This window comes from Drosophila sulfurigaster, chromosome 3 (genome assembly GCF_023558435.1).
Source record: "Drosophila sulfurigaster albostrigata strain 15112-1811.04 chromosome 3, ASM2355843v2, whole genome shotgun sequence".
In the NCBI taxonomy this organism is placed as follows: domain Eukaryota; kingdom Metazoa; phylum Arthropoda; class Insecta; order Diptera; family Drosophilidae; genus Drosophila; species Drosophila sulfurigaster.
This window is the reverse complement of record NC_084883.1, coordinates 33,042,734-33,056,814: the sequence shown is the minus strand read 5'-3', so window position 1 is coordinate 33,056,814 and position 14,081 is coordinate 33,042,734. Positions and strand designations below refer to the sequence as shown.

Genomic DNA, 14,081 nt, shown 5'->3' with positions numbered 1-14,081 from the left:
TATCGAGTTTATGAATGGAAAAGACTGTTTGTTATACATACTTACAGGTTTATGCGTTGCATATATTGATTATAATAAATGAATTTATTTGAATTATATTAGCATGTAAAACTGAGATATTTCATAACAGATATAAAAGACATACTATGCAATTATAACTAGCAATCAAAATTGATAAAATGTTGCCATTGTTGTTTGACTACAGTTTTGCAGTTACAGTTGCAGTTCTCCAGCGTTTTATAAAATTAAAGAAGCAACAGATTATGTAGTGCACTTTTAAAATTATAATTGACATTATTTCAGTTTGTTATTTTAAACAACTTTTATCGCTATTTAAGAGACATAAACTTGTTTCTAATTTAGTGACTTTTACTTTGCTTCATAAATCAGCAAACTCAATTGTTGTTTGATTAACGCAAATTGCTTGTTGAAATTGCTTTTGCGCATGTGGCGTATGCGTAATATGATGCAATTTGAGAGTTATGCTTGACTTTGAATTAAACTACATTTATTGCAGTTGCTGCTCTTGATTCAAACTCTGTTTCATAAATTCTAAAATTCAATTGTTGTTAGGTGAACTTCATTTTTGTTGTTTGTTTTCCCGGATTTTGGAATTTCTATCATATGATACATTTGAAGAGATTTACAGTTTTCGGCATTTTATAGATGCAACAGTGCAAATTGTGTGCTAAAGCTGTTTTTTTGGCGCATGTGGCGTATGCGTAATATTGTGAAATTCAATAGTTGTGATTGTTATTTATTAAACTAAATTCAGCTTAGTTATTTGAGAAGCATGCAGCTACTGCTGTTGCTTAATCAAACTAATTTTGCGCTGAAGCTTTATTTTATAAATCTGCAAATTCATGTTTTCTATTTTATTTGCCTGCTTTTCAATCACATATATTTAAACAGATTTACAGTTTTCGGCATTTTATAGATCCAACAGCGCAAATTGCCTGTTGAAGCTGTATATTTTTTTGGCGCATGTGGCGTATGCGGAATATCGTAGTAAATTTGTTTTGGGGGAAATGAGAAAAGTTGAGCACACACGTCTCTCGGCTTCAGCTTTCCCTTCTCCGCACCCCTCTTTCGTTTGTTTGTTGCGTTCCGTTTGTATCGGTTTTGCTGTGCGACTGTGACTGTTGTGTCTGACAGGCGTTAACTGACACTTGGGCGCCACGTTAATGTCGTTTAGCATACTAAGGCCTTAAATGGCATTTATTTGCAGCTGAGCTCAGCTCAGTCGCTCAGTCTCAGTCTTTGGCCTTGCCCCGACAAGTGGTGGCAAGTGGTAAGTGGCTGAGTGACGCGACGCGTCGTTCAACTTTGATATTGTCAAACAAAAAACGAAAGAAAATAAAATCGGACACGACAGAGACACCGCCGCAGTCAACAACAACAACAACAACAACGGCAAAATGACGCCATTGAGTTTTGGCCATAAGATGCCAGCCGAGAAGAGAGCGAAAGCATGACTCTGCCTTAACCCAAAAAAAAAAAAATGAAAAGACCAGACAGAAGCTAAGTGGATTTTATCAAACTGCGTGGGCATGTGGTGTGTGTGGCATGTGGCATGCGGCAAGTGTTTGTGAATGCCCGAGTAGAGGAATTGGAATACAACGAGTATGACAAATGCCGCAGATTATAAGGCACAATTAGGAATTCGTGCTACGCTCTGCCAGTCCAAATATGAAACTAATAACTGTTATTAAAGTGGAGAGGGAGATAAAAAGAGAAAAGTGGAGAGAGTGGGGGAGAATTAGTGAGGCGGGTTTGGTCATCTTTTATGAGCAAACTGCTTGGGTTAAAGTTGAATTAACTTTTCATTTGTGTTCAGTGTCCGTTTGAATGCGTTCATTTTGCTGTTGCTTCTCCTAGCTAATGGCTTTCTCTATCTCTTTCTGCAGCTTACACTTTAGGTGTGTGTGTGTGTGTGGCCAATTTGAAGCGTGAAAAGTGCCGCGGGTGCGAAAAGTCTGTTTTCCTCTTTCCCTCTCTAGCACTCAGGGTCTGTTGTCGGCATCTGCTTTCGATGTTGTTGCCACCCAAAAGCCCCAAACCCCAAAAGCAAATAAAGTTGAGAATGCTGTTTGTTTTGTCTCAAACTTGTCACGAATACAGTCTGTGTAACTCTATGTGTGTGTGTGTGTGTATTGCTGCAGGTGTTGTTAATTTGTAGGTGTGTGTGCGTAGTTGGCGTTGCACGACGACAACGACGACGACGCCACAGCAACAGCAACAGCAACCAGCAACAGCAACCAGCACTTGATTTCATGCACAAACAACACGTAATTCGTGCTCTCTTTCATCTCTTCTCTCTCTCTTCCTCTCTTCCTCTCTTTCTCCCTCTCTCTGTCTTTCGCTGTGTATATAATTACATTTACTGTCTCTGTCGATTTGTGTTGGCAGTGCGTGTTTTGTTTCGAGTGCCATTTGTTTTAATTAAAAATTATTTAAAGCGTTTTAACAGTAAAGTGCCTCGACACAATTGAGGCAATAAATGAAAGAGAAACATTCAACTAAGTGTGTATACTTGTGTACTCTGAGGATAAAAAAGACAGACACATACACACATACATAGAGATAAAAAGAGAGTTAGTTCGAAACACTTGAGACTTTTTGCTGAGCTGCAACACAGATATGCACTAAAATGCAATGAAATAAAATCAACAATTGAAAAAATAATTTGTAGCAATCGCCATGGCGCAATATTGAATTGTAAGCTGCATAAATAAAGGCATAAAATTGGAAATATATTGCTGTTGTTTTATGGTAGCACAACAAATACAAATATTTATATTCGTGTTTCTATTTTAACGATTTTTATATGACTCAATTTTCTTATAGTCGAACTATAAAACAGCAAAGGGAGCGTAGGAAAGTTTGACAACTTTATCAAAAATTTAAATACACATAAAAAAGAAAACTTTAAAAAATGAAAAATTTACTAGAAGTATCTAATGCAAATAATTTAAAAAACCAACTTAATTTATGTATTTTCTCAGTATCTAAAACCAATAAATTAAGCTTCTTTAATTTAAAATAGTATTGAGTCACAATAAGTATTCAAGTATTTATTTCATTGTGTACAAAACAGTACGGTATTATTCATAAAATATACCAAATAACATACCTGAAAATACTAAAACTATACAGAAGGTTTGGTATTTTTATAAAGTGCTGCATTCGGAATACACCATAACGGTCAAAATATACCAGATTGTCAGCCAAAGCAACTGAGACCTGAGATTGCTAGATTGCAGCAATAACTTTAGCAGTTTTTATCCACTTGTTACTCGACATTTTTCGTTTTGCAGGTTCGGAAGTGGGCGTTACAAAAAAAAGTTGTTAGCAATTAATATCTTATGTAACTTATCTAAAAAAACAAAACAATTAAATTTAATGCCAGTTGCCAACAATTTTCGGTTTTCTTGCTTTGACTAATTTCTTTTGTGTGTCGTAGTTGGATCTTAATGCTTAGAGTGAATTAACTAATTAATTATACAAAGTTTTGGTGTATTTTATTTGGTTAATTAAGTAAGCAGGCGGCATTTGAATTAAACGCAATGATGTTGCATAGAATATGCCATTTTATTAGTTGAAGTTATATGCTTCTATTTACTTCACTTTGCGAAATGTTGTCTTAAAATAAATCAAGGCTTAACTGCATTACAAAAATATTCAATGAATATAAAGAGGCAAAACTATGACTTATTCCTTTATCCAAAAGTTAGTTAATATAACTATAAATGTTTGTAAAAACAATAAATATTAAATGGCAAACATATGATTTATTCTTGTATAAATAATCTAGTTAATATATTTTAAAATAGTTATGCAGAGCAATTAATATTAATAGTCAAATTTATTATCCACTCTTTTATTAATGAGTTAACATAATTAAAAATTGTTATACACATTTTTAATAAGGTACTTTTAATATTATTCGATGTTGCATTTACTTTTGAAGTCCTTAGTGTAAGGGCATTAAAACTGCGGCCTGTTGAGCAGCCATTGAATGCTTGTTTTCAGTGATTGTATTGTGGTTTTTGTATAGCTGATTTGTTTGCCAAAAATCGTTTTTATTTTGCGGTACTCACACACACCAAAACACACCAATGCACACACGAACACACACACACACACACCCACACTTGGCCACAACAGACACTTAACAACGGGTCGCAAGCTTAGAATTTGTTTGTGCCTCCCCCAATCCACAGACACAAATGAGAAACAGCAACGTGGCAACCATAAAGCTCAACCACACACACACACACACACACACACACACACACACACACACACACACACACAGACCCATACCCACTCACTTACTTGCACATGTTGTACGTTCTCATGTTTGTACAATAAAATTTCAACAATATACGCGACAAGGTCTTTGTACTTGAGTAAATTGGATCTGTGCAGCGGGGCATACGTTAAGAGATAGGTGGGAAGAGAGAGGCGAAGCAGAAGTGGGATTCGGGGTATGAGGTGAAGCTAACAAAAATTAAATAAATATTTGGCTTAAAGCAAATTTAAAGCAACGCCTTCTCACCGCAGCAACTGGCAAACGAAACCGAACCGAACCGAACAGAGCAAGAAATGTAACAAGCTTTCTTTCACTCTGATCTCTCTTCTCTCTTCCCTCCATTCCTTCCCCTTCAGCTTTTCAGACCCTAGATGGCCTCTGACTTCTCCTGACTTGGCCCATGCCAGCATTTTAGGTATTCATGTGTAATCCATTTCGAAATTTGCATGTTTAATGCGCTGTGAGGAATTCTTTTTTTTCTCTACGCCCTTTCCCCACCTAGTATATTTTCTATGTATTTTCATTTTCGATTTTTTTTTTTTAATTTTTGCACTTTCTTTTTGTTATTTTGTTGCTTGATTTGAGGCAAAAGACCAAAGAATTTAGCAACCCTGACATTTTCCTTGACTTCAAATTGTGCATTGTTATACCCTGTGTGCAAGTGGTTGATGGGGTATAATAGACCTAAAGCAACAGCTGGTAATAGATAAAACAAAGATGGATGAAGTGATTTTGCTTATGTGTCTTACATATTTTGTATTTTTAAAATTTATATCAATCAAAGTAATTTTATTTATTTCCCTATACTCTTAAATTCGTATATTTGAACTTTAATCATGTCTTTAATTTAACATTCCTTTTAAGATTTTTCAAAGTTTTATATTGCTTTGTTTATTTCAAATTTTTGCCTCGCCCACTTCCGCCCAGCAAATATTAAGCGTTTAACGTTTAATCTGATATAATTTGTACTCTTGAATTTTGAATGTAGTGCAATATCAATATATATTATATAGGTAGCGGGTATCTCACAGTCAAGCACTCGACTGTGGTTTTCTTAATTCTTTTTATATCAAAAGTTTTTAGTAGTTTTTAAATTAATAAAATAGCTCCAAGTGTGAAAGAAATTTTCTTTACATTATTTAAATAAGTTAATATATTTTATTGCTATTATTATCTAGACTTTAGAATATTAACAATCCTGCATTTTAAATAAAATCAAGTCCGAATTTAATGAAGTGCAAACATTGATTATTTTGGAAAGGGGCATTGAATTGCCTTGAGAATGCGTAATTACTTCGCTCAGTGGGTTAAAAATAGCAAACAGATGCGCAATTTCACCCAATGCCAGCTAATATATGTACAATGTGAAAAGAAAAGATTTGCATTGAATGGAAATGCAATGACAATGTTCTTGCCAAGTATTGTGCACTTTAAGCTATTGTTTCTAAATCCTATATAAGCTATGGCTATATCGCATATCAGGGAGAGAGAAAATCAGAAATTGCCTAAAATGAAAGTTTATTTCTTGGCCGGATTGGTGTTAATGTCCTTGTTGGCTCTTGGCTATGCTGACGGAGATGACAAGAAGCAGAGTCACAGCGTGACGTGGGGCGCTCGAGTATTCAGGGATACGCATCTGGAGAGAGTTGTCATTAGTGAAAAGTCGAGGTTCTTGCGCGTGGTCACACGTGACTACAAATTCAAGCAGCAGGTGTGTGTTGTTTTCCCCCTCTCTTATTCCGACCGTATTTATTTTTACGCTTATTTGAATTTTTATTTTTATGCGCAGTCCAATTTGAAACGTAAAATTACGCAAATTGTGATTACGGATCAGATCAAGGAGGGCAAGGGTGGCTATGCGCATCTTCGTGGTGGCGGACCTGGCGCCAGTTTTGCCGAGATTCATTTCAAGAGTCAGCGCAATCGTGGGTTCAGCTTCATTGTGGATATTTACGGAATTTAAATCTGGATTGGAAAAATTGTCTTAATTATAAGCAATATTTTGATTACAATTTACTTCACATTTATGCTTCTGTGTGTATACTAAATGTGTATCATTTTAATCAGCATTAAGTAGCGATTATTCCCAACAGATTCTGCCTTTTTCTTCTCCTCTTTCTCTCTCTCTTGCTGTCTCTATCTTTTTCACGTCTGTGTTTATTTGCATAGATTGCGCACTGCTATTGTTCATTTTGTTTGTTTATTTACTGGAGTACAATATTTATAATTCACAAACAGTGGCGACAACTTTATTTAGTCGCATGTTTTATAAACAACGCCGAAACTGTTTACTCAGTTGGCAACCGAGGGAAAGTAAGGGAAATGGTTGAAATGACCTTTATATGCTATTTAGTTAAATTTATCATTAAATAAACTAAATATTCGCCTATCAATCATTTATCAATTATGCAATTTCGTTTCATTTCCCTTCATTAGTTAAATGAAACTAAATACTTGTAGATAATAAAAATGCATAAAATATGCTGAGCTCACATTTTGGTATAATATAAAATAATTTTGTTGATTATCTAAATCTAAATACGGGTAAAATAGTTTTAGCAAATAATATATTATATCATTTTTGGGTCATAATATTCAGGTGGCTTTGAATGTGTTTAATTAAAATAAGTTTGAAAGCTACAGTCAACTTTGTCCGACTGTGAGATACCCACTACTCATTTTTAATAAAACCATATTATAAAATGAATATACCGCTAAGATATACCGTAATCTATATTTGTTATGTTGATATGTTATGTTATGTTGAGTACTACATTCAAAATATACCATAGAGTACAAAATATAACAGATTGTCGGTCAAAGCAGCTAAGACCAGATTATAGTCGATGTTTTCGTCATACAAAAGTTGCTCTTAAACAACTTTAATAATTTCTATCTGATCGCAGGAATCAGAAGTACACTAGGTATTTTTTAATGTACTAAAAATTATAATACCCTACCACCTTATGGGTGACCGATATAATACAATTTTAATTCTGTGCAATTTCGGCAAAGCATTCTTGAAAAATAATGATATTAAAATAGTTTATGGAAATTCTTTATGATTTAATTTTTGCGCTAAGAAATGTATATTCCTCTTTGATTGATATATTAACGCTCACTTTTATTCATATCAATTAAATAATATAGTAAAATAAAACTTTCCATAAATTGATGAAGTTTTTGGGTCATCATTTATGTGTTTAATTAAAAAGGAAATCCAAACCTATTAAATGTATAAAATCAATACTTGCAAAAGTGTTATCGATATGTGGACTATGCAGCTGCAACGCTTTTGTTGCGCTGTGAAAAGATTGAAATTGTTGAGTTTTCTGCTTGCATGCGCTGCAATTTAAAATGTCAGGTCGATTGAAGGCCATGCCTCAAAAGGTCACTGAGCATTGCGGGTCTAGGAATAGCTGCATTTGCTACCAAATAATAAATGCTATTACCAATTGAGTGCAAAACAAAATTGCAGTAACATTAATTTCTTTGACTTTTGACTTTCACTTTAATTAATCAATTGAAATGTCGTCGTCTTTTCTTTCTCTTTGTGTGTAGAGGGTATGTGAACGTTGTTGAGCAGTTGAAAAGCTGCTTTCATTTCATTAAGCACACATGTTTGAAGCAAATAAAGAGATATATATGGAATGCACAAGAGAGGCAGACAGAGAGAGAGAGAGAGAGAGAGAAAGAAAATTAAATGGATGGATACAGAGGTATAATTAAGGCATACATTAAATTAAACGATGCAACCGCAATTTGGCCGAGCAAATGGGAAATTATTAGCACGAGTTTCAGAGCAGGCTCTTTGGCATTTACCAAATGCCAGGCACTTAACCTCATCCGGCAGCTCTTCCTTCCCCTCTTTCATCCCCCTTGCGGAGCTGCCTCTAAAACTCAAACAAATCCAATCAATGTTACAGACAGCTTGTGGGTGGGCGAAGCTTTGGCTGAGTCATATGCAAATAAGTGTTGTGTGCCATATAAAATTTAATGTATTGCCTGCTCAGAGAGCTCTCTTCTCCCCTCCCATACCCTCCCCGCACCACACCACTCCATTCCGTTTGCTTTTTGTCGCTCCCACAGCGTCGCTGGCTGCTTGTTGTCAACGAGAGTTGGACTTAGGATCAGCCATTGATGCGTGTGCGGGCCATCAATCGTTGAGAATTAAAATTTTATTGCCATGCCCATGAAGCCAGTGCGTATACGCAATAACGCAGTACACATTACGTATACGACATGTGCGCTGTATGCGTCAAGAATGTCTTCCAATGATCATTTAAATGCAAATGCATGTGAAAAACCCAAATTGTTGGCCACCTTGAGAGCAAAGTTAACTGACTGGCAGCGCCATTAACCGACACTGGAAGCAACAGTCTGAGCACATAGCATATCTTTGCATCGCACAGTATTATTGGAAACTTGTCCTTGTGCACACACACACACTCACAGAGGGAAATTTTGAACATATCCCAGTCGAGTGACAGCGTTTTTTTTATGCACTTTTGGCCAACATTCAAGGATAATGCAGCTGGCAGCAAAGAGTGCAAGTGCAAGAAGCATAGCAGACGCGCACGTTTGAAGCTCTGCTGTTTGTGCCACTTTGTGACCCCATCGTTCAATAACAACATTGTGCTTCAATAGCCAGCAGAAGAAGAGGGGGCGTATCTGAAAGCGCAGTTAGTGCAGTTCGTGTTGATGTTGTTGTTATAAAGAGACATACATTATGCAGGTTGTTTGTTATCGTTCGATAGAGTGTAAATTATGGCACAGTTGCCAGCGGCATTCACATCCTTGTACCTGCTAGTTATACTCCTCCTACACTGTACTCGTATAACCGTAAATATATATACGTATTTATAGAGAAACCCCTGTGTGTGTGTGTGAATGTGCATTGTAGCTGCGTCTACTTCAAACTAGTACGAACACTCGTATACATATATTAATTGAGGGCAGCAGCAGCAACAGCAGCTTGTTGGATCTAAATGGGATTTATGTAAGCATATTAATTCCAATTAAGTCATTCCCTATCCCTTCTGACATATTCCATATATAACGCATACACTATGCATACATTTATTTTCGTTTTGCGCTTTAAATACGACAATCCGATTAAATGCAAAAAAAGTGGCAAAGAGCTTTTGATGTATTTTGCTTGTGAAATTGAAAGGAAACTTTTCAATGGGTTCGCATCTTTCTTTTGAGTTTTCGGTTCGCGTATCAATGCAACTTGAAGGGTTTTTTCTACATATACTTGTATGTAGATTTCCATTTGACTTTGTCTCACAAAAGATAAAAACCACAAACACATATATAGTATATATATATACCTCTCGATGTGCAATTCACAACCCAATGACCAAGTCGAATAAGCTTATAACATACACGTTCATGACCTCGATGCGGTTGCTTCTCCTTTTGCTTCTCCTCTCCTTCACCATCTGCAAACACCTCTCAGTTCTCTTTCCTTTATTGGAAATGTTGTCGCCTTTTGCTATGCTGTCAACGCGTTTGCTTTTGGTGTCTTTGTTAAGCGCATAAAGTGTGAAAGTACAAGAAAAAGGATTTCGCATTTCAGCTTTTGTTTTTCAATTGCCATTTGCCATATTTGCAGCAATTGTTTCTCTAGCATCAAATGCAATTGTTGCAGCTGTCGAGTCCTGGCGAGGCAAGGCAAGGCGAGGCGGTAAAATGAACGTACTCCAAATTTCCGGCTTAACTTTGACTCGAGTTGGATTTGAAAGCAGAACACAACAATGGATTTTAGCTGCAGTTATTACGCTCCTGGCTTTCTTATCACTCTCTTTACTCGCAGTTGAATACAGTTGGGGATTGTGGGATAGAGATGGAGATGCTGTCAGCTTGTTATGTGCACTCGCTCGTTGCACAATGTTACTCGGTATCCTGCTTATCAAATGCAGAACACACACACACTTTGTCTGCATGGCAGATTGCCTACAGCTGTTTTTCCGTGCTCAGTGCTTAACTCGTCTTGTCTGCTCGACACGAATGTGAAGCGAGTTTAAAGACTGCCTCCGCTCGACTAGAATGTACAGAATCGATTGCGTACTCCAACCCAAATGCAAATTGACTTTAAATTAAGTAAAACACTAGAAATTACATTTATTTGCATAATTAAAACAACGCAATTTAAATGCCTGGCCTACTTCACTTTCGCCTTCTGTTGTGGTCTTATGTAGGTCTTTATATAAAAATTTCCAAACAAGTACATCATGACCGCGGCCTGAACGATCTGCACCAAGAGCAGAGACTTAGGAAAGCCGCATCCTTTCGAGAAGATGAAAACATACGAAGCATAGCTGAAGAGCAAAACGAACTGCACCAGCTGTGTGACGGTTATATACTTCTTCCACCAGATGCTGGCATTGATGCCAGGATATAAGGCGGATAGAAAGTAGTAAAAATACATCACAGTATGCACAAAGGAGTTGACCAGTCCGAGCACATTGAAATGTCCGCCTGTGCCATAGAATCGCATTACCATATAGCAACCGAGTACCATCATAATGTGATGATACACGTGTAGAAAACTTATCTGTCTGTACTTTTTACGGAGCACAAAGAACACGGTGTCCAGTAGGTCAAGAATTTTGTTGATGAAATATGCAAAGTGCACATAACGCTCTAGATTTTTATGCTTGTGTCCAAAGGGGAAATTCTCCATGCAGCGAAAATTGCAAATGCCCACGATGACGAGGTAATAGAACACCTAGAAAGAACACAAAGTGTGCAGATGATGCATCTTTTTGATCCAGCTGTGATCCACTTACCACGCCAAAAAATATTCCATTATAGGCCACCTGGCCAAGATTATATACATATAATACCTTTTGTAGATTGTAGGCTTTGCGATTTGCCATAAATCTTTTGCCATACTTGAGCACAAATAATAAATAGCTGGTGAGTATCAGAAATATGGGCCACGGTGAATTCGACAACGGCAACTGCTGAGGATCTGTGTTGAGTAGATCAATCGAAATATATATATATCTGCTCAGATATTGGCGTCGATTGTATAATACCAGGCGGGGGAATATCGAATATATTGAGCATGGTTGTAACGCCTCGTCTTTATGTGTCTAATGTTACTTTGCGAATGAGCTCGATTAACGACGTGTTTTAATTTCTGGCACGTTGTTTGAATAAACAGCAAAGCCTTCAATTATTTTTGCGTTTCTTTTTTGCCACCATTTCTCAGCATATCCCGAGAGAAATAGATATAGAGATAGATAGAGGGAGCGAGAGGGAGAAAGCAATGTGTAAAAATTAAAAGAGTAAATAAATTGAGCAATTGAGTTGCGAATTGCGAATTTATATATACGAGTACATCGAGTTTATTTATAATGCAAAATCAATGCAGTACAAGCTTATTTACAAAATAAGTAAATGGTCTTATCTAACATACTTAAAGCTTATCCAACTGAGCTACTCTGGATTATAATGCACCTAGGTTCAATGCGATTGCATTTTGAATGTTTAGCTTTAATCAACTGAACTTTGTCGTCTAGCTCTGCTTTTGCTTTTTCTGCGCTGCTCTAATATAGGTGATATAATAGAATTTGCCAAACATGTACATAAAGACTAGCGATTGAACAACCAGCAAAATCAGTAAGCAGCGTGGGTAGCCACATCCTCGTGAGAAGATCAATACGTAGGAGGCATGAATGAAGGCGAGAACAAATTGAATAAGCTGAATTATCGTTATATACTTCTTCCACCAAATGCTGGCCTTGACACCAGGCCGCTCAGCGGATAGAAAGTAATAGAAATACATCACAGCATGCACAAAGGAGTTAAGCAATCCGACGGAATTGAGGTGTCCGCCAGTTCCATAAAAGCGCATCGTTGCATAGCAGATGAACAAGACGATGGCATGATGGTAGACATGCAAGAAACTGATCTGTTTGTATTTCTTGCGCAGCACAAAGAACACGGTGTCCAGTAGGTCAAGAATTTTGTTGAAGAAATATGCAAAGTGCACATAACGCTCGAGATTTTTGTGCTCATGTCCAAAGGGAAATGTCTCCATGCAGCGTGGATTGCAAATAACCCGCACAACCAAATAATAAAATGTCTGAAAATTGTATTAATATTATTAACATACTACTGATTTTTAATTTGATTTATTTAATTTGTGTACTTACCACTCCAAAGAAGATGCCATTGTAGGCCACCTGTATTAAATTGTAGATACGTAACACTCGCTGTAGTTTATATGGTTCTCGATTTCTCATAAATATCTTGCCAAGTTTCAGCACGAATAGCATATATACAGCTAGTATTATCAGGATGGGCCATGGACTGCTAGTTAGTGGCAGAGGATTTGGATCTAAGGGCAAAAGTTAATGAATTGAATCTTAATTTCATTTGAACATTTGAATCAAATACCTTCTTGTGGTGGCAGTTCGAGAAGGGAGAACATTTTTTTTTTGCGTTGTTGCACTTGCACTTTCCGTTTGATACTGAAATAGCGAATCTGAATACTACGAATTTAAAATTTGCACTCGTCTTTCAATTTCCGTTGCGTAATAAATACGGCTCCAAAACGAAGACTGGCGAATGAAAATTAAAAGTTAAGATTGAGCATTGATTTAACACTTTATTAGCGTACTTTACATAATCTTCTGTTGTTGTTTCGGTTTTACATAGGCTTTAAGATAAAAGTTAGAAAACATATATATCATAACAATCGCTTGGGTTAACTGTAAGTATTGCAAGATTAATGGAAACTTGCAGTCCTGTTTGAATAGCAACATGAAAACAGATTGCACAAAACATATGGAAAATTGAACAAGTTGGATTAATGTGATATACTTTTTCCACCAGACACTGCTCTTCATATTGGGATTCCTTGCCGATATAAAGTAATAGAAATACATCACAGTATGCACGAAAGTGTTGAGAGCGCCCATTAAGGAGAATTGCGATCCGGTGCCGTAGAAACGTAAAACCACATAACACATAGATACCATTAGCAGATGATGATAAATATGTAGGAATGTGATTTGTTTGTTGCTCTTTCGCAGCACAAAAAATATCGTCTCCACCAGATCAGTTATCTTGTTAATAAAGTAAGCATATGACAAAGTTCGCTCTAAAGTTTTCGATGGATGATCCAATGGCAAAGTCTCCATGCATTGCAAGTCGTATACCGAGAACAGCAAGTGAAAGAATACCTATTTTTTAATGAAGAATGTATCACGTTTTTGGTATTTTAATTACTCACATAATAACACAGAACCGCATTATACACGATTTGAAAAATATTGTATGCGAGAATTATGTTCTTCAAATCGTATGGCTTTCGATGCTCCATCCACTTTTTTCCGACCTTAACTAACGTTAAGTAGGTTCCCAAGATCAGTATAATTGGCCATGGCGACGATACAAACGGCAGATTGTTTGAAATCACAGGATCTATAGTAGCAATATTTTTAGTAAAAATTAAGGATATATTCCAACTTGTGAGTTTCACCTGCAAACGGCCTGTTAAAAATATCAACCACACGCGAAAACATTTTGTCTGACAATGTAACCGCAGTGCTCGTTTTTATTTGCTTACATCGATCAAATTTAATGGCAAATCAAGAATAATTTAAGCAGAACGCAACGACACGGTACTTACACCATTTTACACATGTCTTTGTGGTATATATACATATATTTAGAAAATTAAAGAAGCTAGTACACGGGTGTAAGAAATTGTGTACTTTTGTTTGATTTAATTGACTTGCTAAATAGA

The 14,081-nt window shown here is 36.4% G+C and overlaps 5 protein-coding genes across 5 annotated transcripts in view; 2 read left to right on the top strand and 3 right to left on the bottom strand.

Moving 5' to 3' along the window:
• LOC133841607 (uncharacterized) overlaps positions 1–14,081 on the top strand; it is a 59,298-nt gene that overhangs the window by 24,550 nt on the left and 20,667 nt on the right. The gene's annotated exons all lie outside the window — the stretch shown is intronic.
• On the top strand, positions 5,794–6,342 carry LOC133841621 (probable salivary secreted peptide). Its single transcript, XM_062274232.1, has 2 exons — positions 5,794–6,026; positions 6,105–6,342. Exons 1-2 carry the CDS (start codon positions 5,826–5,828, stop codon positions 6,276–6,278), a joined length of 375 nt encoding a protein of 124 aa, XP_062130216.1. The 5' UTR covers positions 5,794–5,825; the 3' UTR covers positions 6,279–6,342.
• LOC133841620 (elongation of very long chain fatty acids protein F-like) lies at positions 9,382–11,468 on the bottom strand. The gene is made up of 3 exons (XM_062274231.1): positions 11,362–11,468; positions 11,110–11,294; positions 9,382–11,048 (listed from the first exon to the last, which is right to left on the bottom strand). Exons 1-3 carry the CDS (start codon positions 11,390–11,392, stop codon positions 10,482–10,484), a joined length of 783 nt encoding a protein of 260 aa, XP_062130215.1. The 5' UTR covers positions 11,393–11,468; the 3' UTR covers positions 9,382–10,481.
• LOC133841619 (elongation of very long chain fatty acids protein F-like) lies at positions 11,670–12,876 on the bottom strand. Its single transcript, XM_062274230.1, has 3 exons — positions 12,728–12,876; positions 12,484–12,668; positions 11,670–12,413 (listed from the first exon to the last, which is right to left on the bottom strand). The coding sequence occupies exons 1-3, from the start codon at positions 12,759–12,761 to the stop codon at positions 11,844–11,846; spliced, it is 789 nt and encodes a 262-aa protein (XP_062130214.1). The 5' UTR covers positions 12,762–12,876; the 3' UTR covers positions 11,670–11,843.
• On the bottom strand, positions 12,933–13,908 carry LOC133841617 (elongation of very long chain fatty acids protein F-like). The gene is made up of 3 exons (XM_062274229.1): positions 13,815–13,908; positions 13,566–13,756; positions 12,933–13,515 (listed from the first exon to the last, which is right to left on the bottom strand). Exons 1-3 carry the CDS (start codon positions 13,855–13,857, stop codon positions 12,952–12,954), a joined length of 798 nt encoding a protein of 265 aa, XP_062130213.1. The 5' UTR covers positions 13,858–13,908; the 3' UTR covers positions 12,933–12,951.

What these genes read in the sequence shown, in the direction of transcription:
- LOC133841621 (XM_062274232.1), top strand. Translation starts at nt 5,826, where the DNA reads ATGAAAGTTTATTTCTTGGCCGGATTGGTGTTAATGTCCTTGTTGGCT. An exon ending in ACTACAAATTCAAGCAGCAG is followed by an intron (nt 6,027 to 6,104) that starts GTGTGTGTTGTT and finishes TTTTATGCGCAG; the next exon opens with TCCAATTTGAAACGTAAAAT.
- LOC133841620 (XM_062274231.1), bottom strand. Translation starts at nt 11,392, where the DNA reads ATGCTCAATATATTCGATATTCCCCCGCCTG. An exon ending in ATTCGATATTCCCCCGCCTG is followed by an intron (nt 11,295 to 11,361) that starts GTATTATACAAT and finishes TACTCAACACAG; the next exon opens with ATCCTCAGCAGTTGCCGTTG. An exon ending in ATGGAATATTTTTTGGCGTG is followed by an intron (nt 11,049 to 11,109) that starts GTAAGTGGATCA and finishes TGTTCTTTCTAG; the next exon opens with GTGTTCTATTACCTCGTCAT.
- LOC133841619 (XM_062274230.1), bottom strand. Translation starts at nt 12,761, where the DNA reads ATGTTCTCCCTTCTCGAACTGCCACCACAAGAAG. An exon ending in CGAACTGCCACCACAAGAAG is followed by an intron (nt 12,669 to 12,727) that starts GTATTTGATTCA and finishes TTTTGCCCTTAG; the next exon opens with ATCCAAATCCTCTGCCACTA. An exon ending in ATGGCATCTTCTTTGGAGTG is followed by an intron (nt 12,414 to 12,483) that starts GTAAGTACACAA and finishes TACAATTTTCAG; the next exon opens with ACATTTTATTATTTGGTTGT.
- LOC133841617 (XM_062274229.1), bottom strand. Translation starts at nt 13,857, where the DNA reads ATGTTTTCGCGTGTGGTTGATATTTTTAACAGGCCGTTTGCAG. An exon ending in TTTTAACAGGCCGTTTGCAG is followed by an intron (nt 13,757 to 13,814) that starts GTGAAACTCACA and finishes TTGCTACTATAG; the next exon opens with ATCCTGTGATTTCAAACAAT. An exon ending in ATGCGGTTCTGTGTTATTAT is followed by an intron (nt 13,516 to 13,565) that starts GTGAGTAATTAA and finishes ATTAAAAAATAG; the next exon opens with GTATTCTTTCACTTGCTGTT.